Source organism: Phalacrocorax aristotelis, chromosome 1 (assembly GCF_949628215.1).
Source record: "Phalacrocorax aristotelis chromosome 1, bGulAri2.1, whole genome shotgun sequence".
Classification (NCBI taxonomy): domain Eukaryota; kingdom Metazoa; phylum Chordata; class Aves; order Suliformes; family Phalacrocoracidae; genus Phalacrocorax; species Phalacrocorax aristotelis.
The window spans coordinates 203,117,124-203,134,811 of NC_134276.1; the positions used below are offsets into that span (position 1 = coordinate 203,117,124).

A 17,688-nucleotide genomic window follows, 5' to 3' on the forward strand; every position below is an offset into this window, starting at 1 on the left:
CCCCAGCCTCCCCCAGCTTTGGAAATGATCACTGTTGTTCTTTGCACTCTTAATTCTGCTGTGAGGAAGATGAAATTATTGTCAGTGTTAGAAATAGAAATGTATAAATACAAGCTTAAATTCTGCAGTGGTCAGCAGTAGGGGCTTGACCTGCTTGCCTCTGCTTGTCCCTGCTTGTCCTTGGTTAGTATATTTTTTTTTTAAGCCTGTATCAGATTTAATTAACTGTGTGGCACTTAAATGACACAGTACTGTAACATCTACCACATGTTAAAACTTTATTACTAGCTACACCGTAGCTGAATATAGCTGAACTGTAACTAACCTCAGAATTATTGGATCAATCACTGGTAACCCACCCCAGATTAGATATTGCCAGCAGTGCTTCCAGTTCCTTTTCTTCTTATTCAGAGGATAGTGCCAAAAGAACCTAACAAAGCATTGCTAAGCAATTGAAGAGATCAGACCTCTCCTTTACCCTCTGTTCTCTGTTAATGCAGTAAGGATGCTAGTTATTTAATGTTAAATGAAATGAATTAGCAGACCGAACTTAAAGATGAACTTGCCCAGTAAAATGATGCCCCATCATGGATAAAAACCCCTATAGTACAGTTTAAAGACTCATTATTTTTGAAAATCTTCTTTCTCTAGAATCCTACTCAAGTGGGAACTGCTCTTCAAGTTTTCCATAACCTTGGGACTTTGAAGGATACCATTGCTAATGTGGTGGATGGATACTGCACAGTCCTGGAGGAGAACATAAAAAATGCTTTGGATATCAAAGTATTGACCCAACCATCTCAAACTGTTACAAGAGGTATGATACTTGCTTTACAGAAAACGGTAACTGATTTTTTTGATGGAAGTACAGTTGTCAGGTGGAAGAAGCTCTCACATCCAAGCCTGTTACAGGAACGTTTCCCTGCTTGGTTTTGCCAGTAGAGGATGGGAATAGGCATGTCTCAGAAATCACCTAATACAAAGCCAAAATTGGGTCTGTCTGTTGTTACTGGGCTCACAAGTTTTCCTTTGTTCCCCACCCTCTGTCTTTTTCCTGACTTGCCCAGAAAGTTGTCCTCATTAGTTTACAACTTTGCAGCATTTTCTTAGCAGTTTGTCATGGAAAGATGAGTCCCAGTTCTTCTTTCTTTGTGTTGGTGGGAGGACCATGGGTAGAAATTATTTGCAAGCAACGGAATAAGCCTGAAACTACATTGTGATGCCTTTGTCAGATGGAAGTTGTTTCAAAGCAGTATAGTCAATGTGAAGGAATGTTGCACTATTAAACATATAGTTCCCACGTGTTAGCTCAGGTAAGAATACTGAGGAATTGGGCAGGCAGGCAAATTTGAACTTTGGCAATATGAACGTTTAAAACTTTTTTTAAAAAAACTTTTGCAACAAGTTGGGGGTCCAAAACAATAATCACTAGCATAATAAAGAAATATAGCCCCTTTCAAGGAAAGTGATGGTTTAGAAGCTGCATGCATTTCAGCTGGAATATCACTTTTTTTTTTTTTGCAGTTTGCCTATGCATTTAAGATCTGAGCTGGTAATACCTATATTTTTCACAGCTATAGTCTCTGCCATTTGACTTTGCTATTACATCCTGCAACAGTGCTCATTGGCATTACCTTGGTGTTTCTGTGGAGTTCTGAATTGGTAAAGCAGATAACAGTGACGAACACTGAAGTATCCCCACTGAACTTCAGTTCAGTTGACTTCTCAGTTGAGATAACTGAGGCCATTCACAAAACTCCATTTTGAAGCCATTTTAGGCTGCTTTGATTTTTTTAAAAAAATTCTTATGTCAGAATGCATAGAGATGTATATTTCTAATATTTTCACGTGTGAAAGCTGAAATGTGCTGTTGTGTGTTTTTAAAAACTATTTAGGTGGCCCTGGTAGAGCTGCTATGCCAACACCTGGGAACACAGCAGCTTTTCGAGCAGCCCTCTGGACAAATATGGAGAAACTCATGGATCAGATCTGTGCTGCTTGCGGACAGGTACTCAGCATCTAATTCCTGTTTGTCTAGTCATGCAATTTTTCATATAAGATACTAGGTGTCACTTTTTCTCTCAATAAATTCTTTCTTACAGGTGCAGCATTTGCAGAAAGTATTGACAAAGAAAAGAGATCCTGTATCACATGTCTGCTTCATAGAGGAAATAGTTAAGGTAAAGTTTTAATTTAGCTGAATATGTCTGTTAAGGAAAATGCAATGAGGGAATGGCTTTTGTTTACAATTTTACAGTTCCATGAAAATTTTGTGGTTAAAATAATGGGAAAGTGATGAAAGTCAAACTAACGTTGAAAGCTATATTTATGGTTTGTGGGTTAGTTACATCTGTAGAGTATAAACACGTTCTTTTTATGGTAATTTCTTTTGTTTTTTTTTAAAGGGAGCTGATAAGGCACCGCTGTCAGTTTTTATTACTGATCATTAATGACATTCCATAAAGTACCATGTGATTTGAGTAATTAATTAAGTCTGTTAGTTTGCGTAGGAAAAAGTGTCTTCATTTAACACTTTCAGCCATCTGTTTTTCTGCTTCTTGGCAATTTCTTCCTTGAAAAATAATCATGGCTGTTCTTTTGAATACCTATTCTTTTATATTCAATTGCATTGTCTTCTATTCATATTTGGAATGATTTGATTAATGGTCTCCTTCAGTGTTAGGAACAGAATTACTGAAGCTATCTCATCTACCCTAGCAGATGAGAAGAAACATAAACAAAAGATATGTTTATGCGAACGTCTCCTTTTACAAGTATATGGCTGGATTTTTAATTTACATGAATTTAATTTTTGAATTATGTTGGCTAAGCTCTTCATATGCAAATGTGGTCCTCTCAACAGTGAAAGCAAGTAATGAAGGTTACATATAGCATTGAAGTTCATCTGTCTATTAAGCCCATCTCAAAAAGATGTTGCACAGAACATCACTTTTCTATGAGGCACTTCAAGCTTCAAGAGAAGCTTGTTAAAATAAAATTTTAAAAAATATATAGACTTTAGCATATTTTCTTCATTAAAAAGTTTGATCTGGCAAAAAGTATCTATTGCTGCTGGGGTGGAGCCCTTCAGTAGATCAGCATGTTTAGGGAGAAACATAGAAACCTTGAGACAGAAGGAGGAACTCTGGGAGACTCAGGAAGAGTTTGGCTGGAGAGGGAGCTTAGATAAATGAGCTTTCAGTGTCCATGAGCGGCTCCCGCCCTGAATGTGTGCGTCTCACTTCCACTCTTCCCTTTTGTAGAACAGCACTTGAAAACAGGGCAAGAGTTTTTCCAGTTGTTGAGGATGATAATAGAGGGAAGCCAAAGGAAATCTTTTATAATCCTGGAAAATAAGTGAACAGGGAAAATGAATCTCAATAGAAGCTAGATGCAGAGTAAGGAAAAACTCATTAGAAAATAAAAACAAAAGGCTTTTGGGTCATCATATGCTAAGCACATCCTATGATCTCTCTGATTACCCTTCCTTCTGTTGGACTTCATACTGCAGTATTGCATCTAAGTGACAAATAGTATTTCCCAAATAAAATCCATCTAATTGTTTCTCCACAGTTATCAATCTTCCATTTAGTTTGCTCTTCAACACCTGTTTTGGTGTAGTATAACACCAAGTTGCCATTCTCAGTGAGGCAGCTAAGGAGTAGTGATACTCCCTTCTGTGATGCTACCAGAACTCTCTCAGCATGACATGGTACTGCTGATAGCACTGATGCTTTACTTTCTTCTTACTTGAGATGGTTCAGTGTAGCACAATGTTTTTCTTGGCCCTTCTCAGTTATACCATTTGTTCTAGTGTCCCTTGAAGAAGGTATGGCACCAGCCTGCAGATGGGTGAAGTCACACCAAGCAGTAGAGCTGTTGTTTAGACAAAACCAGACAAGTACTACATGCTGCTGAAATTCAAGAGTGTGTGTACAGATGGTTTATGGGAGAGTATGAATTGTTGTGTACATTGAAAATAGATATACAATAGAAATTAATATTTTGTCATTTACTAATGAAGATTCCATCTTCTGTTAATCCAAACTGAAACAACAGGTTTTCCTCAGCAAGTGTTCTGGAGAGGGAGAAAAATTGGATTTTCTTTATTGTATTCAATTTCATTAATAAACTGAGCAAATGAACAAAAACAAACTAAAGGTACTAACATATACCCATTCGCTAGGGCAGCATGCCCACGCCAGAAGATAGGAAAACGAATCATCCACTCTACAGTCTGTGCACTAATTACTATTACTGATGTCAACATTATTATTATAGTCATCTTCTGCAGCAGCTGCAGTACCACTTTGCCTGTCCATCTGCTTCCTTGTTTTGATTACTGCAGTGCAAGTATCATCCTAGGAAGCACAAGAGAGGAGGAGACCCAGCCTTTTTAAAGCACAAGTCCTTTAATAGCAAGGAAGCTACTTGCCTTTTTTTTTTTTCCTGTCATTCTCTTTTTCCCATTGGGGATTTTTTGTGTCTTTCTTTTCACAGATAGCACAGCCTGCATTTTTTCCAATTTTATATTATGACCTCAGACATGTGCTTTCAATTCTTCTAATTACCTGTTGCCATAATAATATTTAGTAGTGTTGTCACCGAAATCGGGTATAAACCTCATAACCCCAATGTAGTGTTAAAAGGCAGGCATTCTTTATTCATGGCGCCGGACACGTGGGGGATCGCTCGCCCCTTCTAACTTGCATACCTTACACACCTTTCCCTTGTGATTTATATAGACCAAAATATACGTATTAATCTTATCCTTACATATTCGATATTATTCTCTTTGGTGATTGGAACAAACTTGCTCGCTTCACATGTAAATTATTGCGCAGGCTCAGTTGTCCTCTCCCATTGTTCTCTTTTGAGTAGGTGGTATTACTTGGGTTGGTGGTCCGTGAGTCGGTGGTCACGATCTCCCCCTGCCAGAATTACCTTTTACCTACTTGGTTTCTAATCTTGGCTGTCCTGGCCAATTTTCTCAGTCCACTGCACAAAACCACATTTGTCATCCTTTTCTGACAGAAACACATTCCTCTACTGACAAAAACACATTGTCTATTGTTTTGTTCACATAAATAATTACCTAGATACTAAAATGCAGATCAACAGAAACACTGATTGTACACTCCATGTTCCCATAATATAGCAATATCCCTGGTTGACTAATTTCATCACTTTGGTTACAGTGTTGTATCATGTTGTATCCAAAAACGTAATTTTAAAACCACTAACTAATTAATTAAAGGATTCACAAAAACTTGCTGTTTAAAAAAACAAAGAAGAAACAAAAAAATATGACAGATGGAGAAACTGAGGCACAGAACTTGTAAAAATTATAAATACTGGAGTTTAACAGGAGGGCAGTGACAACACCTGCGACTTTTCTACACTGTGGTTTCTCTTACAGAGTTCACTTACAAATTTTTTTACCATTAGATTTGACCAAGGGTTCAGTAACAAACGCAGGCTTACATGAGTATCATGGAAGAATCTGGAAGTATTTACACTGCACTTTTTTCTACTCCTTCCATTGTAGATCTAGATTTTGATATTTTTCCTTTGCCACAACATGAAATGAATGCAATTTTGAAAAGAAATCATTCACTTATAGTACATTGTAAAAACTGTTACAGTTCATACTAGTAATGAACTATAGATTAATTATCTGTAAATATTAGAAATACAGATTTAATTTCAAAAAATATCTGTGAGATATTTAAAGGAGAGATACGTTTTTTAAGACTGAATGGACGTTTTTGTGGTTTTATCTGAGAAAAAAGGCCTTTAATGACTAGATTTTAGTTGAGGAGCAGGGCTAAGATAATTCAGAATTCATTAAGTTCTGATTTTTAGTTTTGCGGAAAATGAATAGAGATTTAATTTTATACATTTTTTTAAAAGGTACAGGTTATTGTTTTCATAATGTTGAAGGTAAAAATTAAAATTACAAATAAGATTTAAATAATGTAAAAATGATTTTTTTGTTCACCTAATGACTAGTTACACAATTGTAAGAAGTGATATAATTCACCTTCGGAGAGCTAATAGGTTACTCCAGTTTATTCTGCTTTATTGCTTCTCTCTTTCATTGTGTAGTGACTAATCCTGCCTCAGCTGTTGTAATACCTAAACTACAATTGACTTCAGTGTAAGTTGCAGCAGAACATATCTTTCTGTGACAGCCACCTTCCTAATTAGAGATAAGAATCCCCCTAAGCCCCTTGTAGAAGAGTTGAAAATGATCTCTGATCCTCATCTATTTTGGGTCTTTCACTCCTACATAGGCATCAGTGAACAGTTCTGCAAAGTGAGAAGCAGCCTTAAAAGTAGCAAATCATTTTGCAGGGAGTTTTGGGGCGGTCAATAGAAAGGGTGAGCCGGGGTCTCTCCACTGGGCAGAAGGGTACTCCCTGTGAAAGGGCAGGTGTTCCCTTGACGGCTTTTGATCTGCTCATGTCCCGCTTGTTAGCAGCTAAGGCACGCCACAGCCCTGTCATTTACGTAAGCCTCTGGGTAAAAAAGTGAGCCGAGAGTTGTAGGGAGTGTTATGTACGTTGTGGAGGGCTCTTATCATTGCCTCTCCTGATGAACGTTTGGTGAGTAAGTAGGCTATTTTCCTGAGTTGTCAACACTGGCAATATGAGGTGTTAACGATACATAAGGAAATGTCCTCATCATTACATAAGATAGAGAAAATAAATGCAGAAGATAAATGTTTATTGCCCAAAGTGTACTTATATTTCACCTTCGTATTTCTCCTCCCTGTCCAAACTTGTTAAAAAATGTTGCTGCTTTGAAATTGTTCACATCAAACATCACATATTCACAGTCAGTTGACCCAATTAAAAAATAATCCCAAATGGAGAAAATTGAAAAAAAATCTAATTACTGCCTTATGTGACTTCAGAAAATAATCTGGTTTTCACCTATTATTACAAGTATGTGATTTATTTTCCAGAAGCAGAATTGGATTATTTGCACATCATTTCTACTGTGGTTTCTGTTTATTATTTAAGCAATAACAAGGTACTTCATGGAGATCTAAACATAGGTGAATGAGCAGGTTTTTGATCCCCGAAATACCAAAGATGCTCTTTATTTCAAACCTACAAATTGTCCTGCTGAATTCAGTTGCAAGATTTTTGATTCCTCTCTTAAAAAAACAAAGAGGTTTCACCAGTTAAAAGTCCTGATTCTAGTTTTGGATGGATCAGCATGTCCAGACAGCTACGCTGAAAGTAATTTGGTTCTAAGTCAAACGGGAGGGTCAGAGCCTGTGCAATGGTTTTCTGACGACACTGTTTTCTCTAGAACTTTAATTCCATTTCTCTGACAGAAATGTGCAGCTGGAAATAAAAGGAATGGTGAGGAGGTTGTGTGGGTTAGTAGGTTGTAATGACCTTTGTTCTTTTTCACTTCTGGTTTGGCAGGGTTTGTGGACATTGCAGTTTGGTGATGATTGAAAATTGTTAAGTCAGTTGGTTTTCAGACAGCTTACTATTTGAAAAGAAATGCATTTAGCAGAAGTGTCACCTTTTATCATCATTCTTGTCGATCTTACCTGAACAACTATGGGCTGACTGGATGTGGTAACGAACCACCCTTTCATCCTTGGATGGCGTATGTAATAGTCAAGGTGAAAGTGTAGTTCGAATTGCTGCTGTACATACTAAATCAGCTCTCTGGATAGAAGAAAGCTGTGAGGTCCCTTGGGTAGTTACTGGCTTTTGGAAACACTAAGTTCATTTACTTCCAGTTGATGCATGAATATGGGAGGATTAATTAATATTTTCAGTAGTTTTGAAAATACAGGACACTCTTTAAGACCTAAGTATTTTTGTTCTTTACAAATTAGTTTTCTGAGGAACCACTTAAGAATTCTAGTATTCTAATAGGGAATTGTACAGCCTTAACTTTGTTTTCTAGTTAAGGAGGTTATATTTAAAAATACCCCAGGTTTTGTTTCTTTTGTCAGCTGCATAAAGAAACCTTTTTAAAATGTTGCACTACTGCTGGAACTGTAGAAACTATTACACCTTGGGCATTAACTGATCAGCTCAGTGTAATGAAATTCTATGCCCTGCAGTAAAACAAAAAAATCAGGGTCATTTTTAAAACCACGATGTCGTTTATTGACATCTGTTCACCTGCAATGTATAATGTAGACAACATTAGGAATTCAAATTCACTGTTCTTTTAAGAAATTTAATCTCTACTACTTTGAGAAGATAGAAAAGGTTTATTGAAAACACACTCAGAATTTATTTGTTGCTTTACTGATTAATTGCAGTACTGAGGATGGTGGCTTTTTGTTCACAGTGTAACATTTGGCAATTATGTTGCTATAGAAATAGTGCAAATAGATTTCCTTATTTCTGTCCCATAAGATCTTGCTATACAAAACTGTTAAATCGTTGGCATTGTTGCTTTACTGGTGGAAAAAATATTTAGGCTGTCCTTTAAATGTCTTCTGTTTTTAGAGCAACATTCGCAAGTCCCGTATTTCTTTATGGTGGAGCCTTTGATTACAGATAGAAAACACTGTATGTATTAGTATGCAAAGCCTGATTTCAGGAGCCTGCAGCAACTAGCTGCATGGTAATATTCACTATATTGTTTTACATTTCAAAGAGGCTTCACAATAAAGATGTTTTTCACATTCTACTCAAAGTATCAAAATTCCTACAGGGAAAAATATGTTGGAAGTGATTGTCATGAAGTGGGAGCCAGTTTAGAAGCAGTGGGTCAGATTTATTATTTGAATGTTAGAATAGCTATTTTAGACACATAAAAATATGATAATTCACAGATGGGAAATTATACTCATTAAGTTCTAAATTTACAGTGTGGAGGAAATAGAGACATTTGTAAAAATAAATGTATGTCTCTTCAGCATCTTTTTGCATTCTTGTCTAATACTGAATAAGGGGTGTACTTTTATTTGCATTCCTTGGATTTAGATTCAATGTCAGGTACTAAATAGTTACATTTAGAACAGAGTTCAAGAGACTTCATTTCAGTGATAGCAAAGTTAATTAGTAGTTTGGTTTTTTTTTTAAAAATTAGGTAAGCTGTTCTGTTTTTATGTTTGAGGAGACTTTAAATCAGTTTCCAGGCTGCAGCATTAGTATTATTGTAGAGTAACAGTGAATACAGATCTTCAAGTATCTTTATTCTTATGGTACTGGTACTCAGCCCACTATTGTTCAGTGGTTTATTAACTTACTAGTAGCTATTAGTGAAAATGGGTTATACTCTTTGAACTGTGAAATCAAGTCACTTTCATGTGAGTAAGTGGGAAGGGGTTTAGCACATGGATTCTGTCAGCCTGTAGCTTTTTTCTATCAAAGATAATCTTGTAATTCTGCAAACAGGCAACATTAATCTAAATTTCAAATCTTTACGGTTGAGTAATAATGTCACTTCACACTATTAACAAGTCTGCACACATGCTATAATACAATGCATTAGAGATATAAAGGCCTCTGAAAGAAAGCATATTTAATACGCATGTATGAATGATTTTTTTTTTCCCCTCTTCATTCCGTACCAGTAAAAAAATACTGATCTGAATCCTTTCCTTACCACGAGTCATTGCATTGAAAATGGTTGAATCTGCAGTCTCTCTCAGTTGCACTGTGTGCTGTAACGGCCCTCTTTTTGAAGTTCTGAAACTCAGCTTTTTGTGAACATAGCGTTGCTCATGAGTGGCCTGGCTGAATGGCCAGGCCCAGAGGCTGGTGATCAGTGTTGCAAAGTCTAGCTGGGGCCAGTAACTAGTGGTGTACCCCAGGGGTCAATACAGGGTCCTGTCCTGTTTAACACCTTCATTAATGATCTGAATGGTGGGACAGAAGGTAGCCTCAGCAAGTTTGCTGATGACACAAAACTGGGAGGAGTGGCTGATGCTCCAGAGGGTCGTGCAGCCATCCGGAGGGACCTCAACAGGCTGGAGAAATGACCTGACAGGAACATCACGAAGTTCAATGAGAAGTGCAGAGTCCTGCACCTAGGGAGGAACAACCCCAGGCACCAGCGCATACTGGGGCCACCCAGCTGGAAATCAGCTTGGCAGAAAAGGACCTGGGGTGGCCACCAGGTCAAACATAAGCCAGCAAAGTACCCTTGCTAAAAAGAAGGTGAATAGTGTCCTGAGCTGCATTCAGCAATGTTAATTGTCAGCAGCTTGAGGAGGTGATCCTTACCTTTATTCACCACCAGCGGAGCCACACATGGAGTATTCTGTTGAGGTATGGGCTCCCAAGTAAAAGAGATGTGGACATGCGGGAGAGAGTCACAGAGCCACAAAGATGAAGGACTGGAGCATCTCTCCTATGAGGGAAGGCTGAGAGAGCTAGGACCATTCATCCTGGAGAAGGCTCAGGGGGATCTTATCAGTATAAATAAATTCCTGAAGGGAGGGTGCAAAGAAGCTGGAGCCAGGCTGTTACAAGTGCTGCCCAGTGACGGCACCAGAGGCAATGGGCACAAACTGAAACACGGGAGGTTCCCTCTGAACATCAGGAAACACTATTTCACTGTGACGGTGACTGAGCACTGGCAAAGGCTGCCAGGGAGGTTGTGGAGTCTCTGTACTTGGAGGTATACAGAAGCCGTCTGGACATGTTCTTGGGCAACCTGGTCTAGATGGCCCTGCTTAAGCAGGGAATTTGGACCAAATGACTTCCACAGGTCTGTTCCAACCTTAACCATTCTGTAATTCTGTTGATGTGCAGCTTAAAATCTCTCCCTAAACGACCAGTTGGCTGCTTTGAATTTGGCATCTGCTAAATGTAGACCTTTTCTGCCCTAGACTAGCAAAAGTGTTAAACTTTTCCCATTAAGAATATTAAATTTTCATACTTATTATGCTTGTATTATTGGGGAAAGACTCAATTTTATTAGTTTATAACAGAAGGATTTACTTATGAGAACCTTATCTTAAAATACAGTTTGCTACTCTGTGTTCACCTAGAGTGCACAGGGCTGTGTTCAACTTTGCTTTCTTGAGCTGGGACAGGATGAACTAGCACTGTCCAAATGTCTCCTGGCACTGTCATTATGCCAAAGCCTTTTCTACTGGGGGGAAGTTGGACAATATTACTGTCTGTGCAGAGTATTGATGATAGTAACTTCATAGCAATAGTTGAAACTAAACAGTTATACATGGTGAACACATTTTTTGCTGATTGATGATTATGGCCCTGATTCAGCAAAGAACTTAAGCACGTTCTTAATTTCACATAAATAAGGTATACCATGGAAGTCAGTCTGCCTGCATCCATTATTCTAATAAAGGTAAACTTTGTTGAATTATGGCTTACACAAATGATCTTTGTCCCGTTCATGTACAGCATAAAGTGAGCCCAACTGTTGAGAAAATTCATTGCCTTTTGTGGTCTAGCCTGCCAGACACACTTTGTCTGATTTACGTGTGTAATTTCCATGAGCAAGTAATTCCTATGTGAATAGTATGTGTGACGGAGTACTGAATTTTTAAACAGTGTGAAAAAAGGATAAAATTATAGTGGACGGACCAATCTGGAATCTGATTGTTGTGGTTTTCTATTTTACTCTACACAGATGCAAGTAGATTCCCTAGGAATAATGCTTTCAAAAGTAGCTGAGTGCTTATAGCCCATATGTGTTTAAAAAGCAACCTTCTATTCCCCTGGTTCTGGCCAGCTGTCCAGCAGGTCAGAACAGCAGAGGGTTGCCCTAGTTTATGTTACTGGGCAGTTGTTCAGTTCATTTCTGAAAGCAAAGAATTGGCAAGAGGAAGACTGATCTAAGCTGTCTTGCGCTGCCCAAGGAGTTGCATAAGAGCTACTAAAATGTTCAAGTGCCTTCTCAGCTGTATTAGTTCTGGGGAATAAAGTGGTCGCTGGGCACAGGAACAGCAGGAACAGTATTTTTAATTCCCAGTTTGGGTTGGTAGGTTATTAGTTTATGTAAGTGTAGTTTAGGCATAGGAGCATTTTCACAGCAATTTTTATGAAAAAAAAAAAAAAAAAAATCCAGTTCTGTGGCTGATCTTAACTTCCTAACCATTTTGTAGTGGTGCAAAGTATGATGTATGTGCAGATTTCCTCTGCTGTGAGATCAAAATAAGGCTACGAACAGATAGTACCATCAATTAAAAAAATATGCTGAGTTAAATGGATCTGCTTTTGGGGGGGAATCCTGTTTCGCCATTATACTCCTTCAGTTGCTTGCAATTAATGTTCATAGATTTAATTCGGTTATATTCCATGAAGGGGAAAATATGTGTATGTCAACCTGAATCTTGCCTGTCCTGAGTTTTAGATACCATCAATTACCGTTAAGATTCTTTTGCTGAAGAAAGAACATATTGCATGAAAAGAGGAAATAGGATTCTGTTATATGCTAAATTGTAATAATTTCCTTCTGAGAGGCATTAAATTGTGTATGGATGTTTTAAGTTGGATTTCTATGTGTGCAATATGCACCTGAAAGAGTTTTGCCCCAGAGAACAGTACCAGACCTCTTCATTTCCAAAGGTTTATGTGTTCCTGCGTACTTAAACACATACACTGATGGGGGGGGCAGTATGACAGAATGGTGACCTTTTTCCAGTGTTGTTAGTTATAGAATAGGAAGCTGTTGGAAAATGATTGCCACAGAGCTGAAAAGATAATCGGATGCAGTTCATTACTCATCTTGTCAGCTGCTCCTGCTACAAGGGATTGTATCACAAGATGTTAATCTGCTTGTGACTAGATTTCAAAGCAAGCATTTTTATTTTGGAGGGGGTGTAAGTAATTTAACATCTTTCAATTTTATTTCATTTTCAGAAGCAAAAGAAATGGAAAATTCCCAATTTAAAGTCTCAGAATATTAATTGATAAAAATATTAGTACATCCTTGTGGGTTCTGTTACAAAAATATGATTATATGCTGCAAAAAGCTATTTAATTGCAGAAGTTGTTCTTTTTAAGCTGATGATGAGGTAGTGTATTCCTTGAATAGTGGAAGTTAGTCTGCTAGCACACTTCAGCATGTTCTGCAAGACAACAAATATAGACACAAGACAGATCTGCAGCAGAAAGAATCCTTTCTACACATTGAAACACTAATGTGGATGTACCCAATGCTCCCATACATTGTCTACCAGTGAGAATATTTGGTGCAAGTGTAGAGGAGGACCAAATTCATTACTTACACTCTGCAGATGGGAAGATGACAAGAATGCAATTTTAGCTAGATGACATTTGCTGAAAGTGAAAGGCCCAAAAGAGCAGTTACTTTCAGATCCTGTGGGATGTTGCTCACAGTGTTACATGAAGCATAGAGAAAGGCTTATGAACTTCCCATTACAATAAGATGAGCCAGTAGATTTGCTGTGTACATTTGAGGCAAGCAGTACTGCGCTTTCCACTTCTACCTTCATCCTGCCTGTCTTCTTAAGTCCTTGAAGTTGTCCGGTATGAGGAGAGGGACATTCCTTTAATTTCCTGATAAGCTGGAGAAAAATGCTCCTTTTGCTACCCATTTTTTGGTGTCCTTTTCTAGTATTGTTTATTGTCAAATGGAATTGCACATTATATTTTAAATAGTTAAATTATGATTTCCATTGTGAACTGCAGGCACAGATGTAATCACTACTAGAATACATTCTTTAAAAAATAAGCAATGAGATACTTAAAAAATAATATGTTGAGTTAATGTGTAAGCAAAAAAAATTGCAGATTTAAACCAAATAAATAAATGGTTTCTGAATGATCGTGATTGCATATGGCACTTTTTACTCGAGCAGGAGTACCTAATACCTAATGCTAATGCCTTGCTGTATTCCAGTTTTGGTAGCTACAGTCCACCCACTTAAGTAACCCCTAGTGTATGTGTAGGCAAGAGTATTCTCTAGTTCCTGCCACAAACTCTTACGTGGTCTTTTGTGTGCTATTAATCAGCAGCTATATTTCACTTCCTGAGTGACTGCATCTCAACCCTGGACAAAGTGCAATATTATATCTTGCGTTATAGAAGCAATCAGTAACAACTCTGTAGATAGTGTCTTTAGTTGGTCCAAAACTGGGGCATTAGTAATTTTTTTCCCTAAATATTTTTGACTGTCAATCAGTATGAAATGTTATTTGATTTTTCCATGTAGCTTTTCCCCTTTGTTTCTTCTCATACATAATACAGTTGGTTACCCAAGATGTGAGGGCCGCCTTCTACAAAATTCTGATACAGTTAATGAACACCATTTGCCCAGGTCAGAATACATGAGCTAAGGGGCAGAGGCTTAGTCGGTACAGCTGCTGCTACTATGCAAATGTTCACATGAGTACATAAATATATAGTTCTGACTTTATATTATATATGTGTGTATATATAGGTACCTACAAAAGTTATATATTTTCCCCAAAACATTAAATATCATCACATGTATGTTACTGTTATTTGTCACCGTGTTGAATCTGCCAATTAGGATAGAAATGTGGAGGGACTAAGTGCAAGTTTGTTTTCAGAACCCTTTAATCATTGCTTTTTCCGCTGAGACTATGACAGAGGTGTAGATGGTCATTACAGTAATGAAAAAAAAGTTGTTTGAAAGTGCTCTGTAAGTATTTTTCCACCTCCATTAGATTATTTAGAAATTGAATTGAGTTACCATGCTGAATAGGCAAACATTGTTCCAGGTTGGGATAGACAATATGAAAGCTAATTAATTTACTTTATAGTTGATGTGAAATGCCATTTGTTTTACAGTAATTTTCATGTTTTAAATGTGAAGCTGTGAAATGAAGAACTGAATAATTTCTCCTTTATGCTATAGTAATAAATTTGCAAAAAACCCCAAAGATATTTTATGCCATGCACCTTCTGAATCATTGTCTAATATTATAATTTTACTTTGCCATTTATGAAAATCAAGAACAATTTTACAGAAAATATAAAGATAGCTGTAAAATAAGTTACTTCAGTTTCTAAATCCATCAGCATCCTCAAGCAGTCAAAAATGAGATTCTGTCATCCCAGTTTATTTTAGTATTCTGTGTTAATTCTCATACGTTTTACAAGTATAAGTCTGAGAGCATAAATGATGTTCTCTCTCAATTCTTAACACATGGCCTGTAAATTTTATCATTCTTTGAATGTCTTTGGAGGTAAGGGGTAGCGTTGGATGAATTCCTCATGTGATCTCAGAATTTGTGAAAGCATTCTATCTGATATTTTCTTTTTTATTTTTAGAGGTCTCAGTGTACTTTTGACTGATTTTCGGGTTTTATATCAGTTCTTTAAGATGATAGGTTTGGAACTCAAACCAGCTTGAACTTGCAGTCTTTCAATGACCAGAACTTCATGCGGGATACAGTGGTACCCTGTTAATGGATGACATTCTAAACACCTAATTGCTTTGCATGTTATTGCTAATGCAAATGAATAGAGTGCATTCTTTCTTCCTTTGTCATCTTAAGTAGTAATTCAATTTGGAGTAGCTGGACTCTTATATCTGATGTCCTAATGTCAGCAAATGTCCTCCTTCTTGTGGTGCTGGGAACTGACACTTTAAAAGGGCTTGTGTTATTAACAAGAACCAAGGGTGTTTGGTTTTGGGTTTTTTTTTTTCATTTTTCTGATAGCGAAGTCACTGTCAGTGCCAAAAGGAAAGCTGAGAAAATGCATCCCTGTTTGACAGTGATTTCAGTGTTGAGCCCTTTGCTTAAACCCATCTTTAGCTGTGAATGTTGTGCTTTGATTTAAAACCTTGGATGTTTCAGAGTCAGGATAGAAACAGCCAAGTGCCAGCATAAGATCCCTAGAATTGCTGACATTTGTCATCACTGCTGGCTGTTTCACTTTTCCATTCTGAACACTTATTGCTGATTATCATTACTATAGTGATTTGGTCAAAATGGTTAACTTATACAGTAGGGTCAATGCATGACGTGTACCATGCAGTGAAGAAAACTGTTCTGTCCAGAGCGAGCTTCCCCTTCCCATAAAAACACTGGACAGCCTTCCTAGTATCTAACTAGTGGGCAGGACAGGATACCCATTGTCATCTCTTGTAATTTCTTCTACATCAAACACACAGACAGGAAGAAAGCAAAAGAGAGAAAACAAAATCATGCTTTAGTGCTTGAGCGTAAGTGCGAGATGTTGGGGGGAGTAAGGAAACAGCCTGCTATTTCTTTTATGTCATCTTTGCAATAATATGCTACCTTGTTCCCACTTCTGACAGCAAGTCCTGTTGACACAACATGGTGAAGAGTCAGCTGTGAGGTTCACTGTATTTTCCTGTGTTTTATGTTTTTAGAAACAGGAAACTGTTCTGTGTGAAGCAGAGCAGCATGCACTGGTTTTGGTCCCTGGTTGATGTTTGCAAGCACGTTGTAATGGCAGTACAATAATTGCTGTGTGTAGTCAGCACGGGAACCCCCACGGAATGAGAAGGTCACTGCAATGCAAAGAGATTTTCTAACATGGCTTTGAGGTGTGGTGCTTTGGTCTACACTTTTGCCCCTAGAGAACTGGGAGCATTTCTCTCAGACTTGAAGGAAAATATTCCATTTGAGAGAAGACTGAAGCTTTTATTTTTTCTCCAACATTTTTTCTAGCTTTAAACTTGAGGGAAACTTCTCAGACTTCATTTACTTAGTTTTTCTTCTCAGTGATGGTAGAACAGCTTTGACTTGGGAGCATTTGCATTGTTTAAGATTCTTTGAAAAGAGTATGTTTTGAAACTTGTATTTCTTTTGTCCCTTGCTATCAGGATGGCCAGTCTGATATTTTGTACAAATTCTGGACTGCAGTAACTCAGACACTTTCCTCTCAGTTTCAGTCAGCAACAGACTGTAAGTATTCAGTACAAATTATTTGTAATGTGTTCTATGGTTATTCTGAATCTCTCATTTCAATAAGCCCTTTGCTCATTATCCCTTCTACTATAACTATAGCAGTGGTTCACTCAGTGTGGGGTCTGTGAATTTAAAACTTCTTGGATTTGTAACCAAACAGGGTGATCCTCCCAAGCTACAGTTGAATTTCCAGAAGGAATTTTCTGCTTCATTAGTTAGCTATTATCTAATAACAAAAATGTATTTTTGCAACTGTATGTGGAGGTAAAAATGTTTTGAATGGTACATTATACTTTCCAAAGTGAATGGGTTTGCCAAATTCCAAAATAGGAATTTGATTTTAAAGAGCAGTTCTTACAGTCTTTTCTTGTTAAACACTGATTATTTGTGAAAATCTTGTTTTAGCCATTTTTGGATACCTTTGTAAACAGGAGTTGAGTTTCTTCAAAATTGTGTCTTATCTAAACATAGATAAATGGTTGGTGTTCTGAGTATACGCAATATTCTGTACGTATGTAATACATAAATGGTAGATACAGTCAAGGTGTATTAAATAAAAATCATGTATAAACATAAGACAGTGCTGTTACCAGTACGTGCTAAAGTGGCATGCAATTGGATTAGAGGTGAGTTTGGTGCTTTCATAAATATACCTTTCATGCTTGCATTCAGTGTATAAAGTTAATCTTTTGCACATACAGATGAAGTGCATGAGATCTGCATTTATCTTTGTGATCTCAGCTGTTGCATTGGCTCTTCAAAATTTGGTCCTTCCAGGCTTTAGAGCATGAATATAATTTTGAGGAACTGGTTGGTTGATTCATGATCAGTGGTTGCTAAGTAACTAGAT

The 17,688-nt window shown here is 37.4% G+C and overlaps 1 protein-coding gene across 1 annotated transcript in view; it reads left to right on the forward strand.

Moving 5' to 3' along the window:
* The window catches only part of COG5 (component of oligomeric golgi complex 5), a 210,020-nt gene that overhangs the window by 134,471 nt on the left and 57,861 nt on the right, over window positions 1-17,688 (forward strand). The window contains exons 8-11 of the mRNA XM_075081357.1: window positions 652-817; window positions 1,896-2,008; window positions 2,103-2,180; window positions 16,754-16,835. Coding sequence (XP_074937458.1) covers window positions 652-817; window positions 1,896-2,008; window positions 2,103-2,180; window positions 16,754-16,835 — 439 coding nt within the window. The remainder of the gene's footprint in view (window positions 1-651; window positions 818-1,895; window positions 2,009-2,102; window positions 2,181-16,753; window positions 16,836-17,688) is intronic.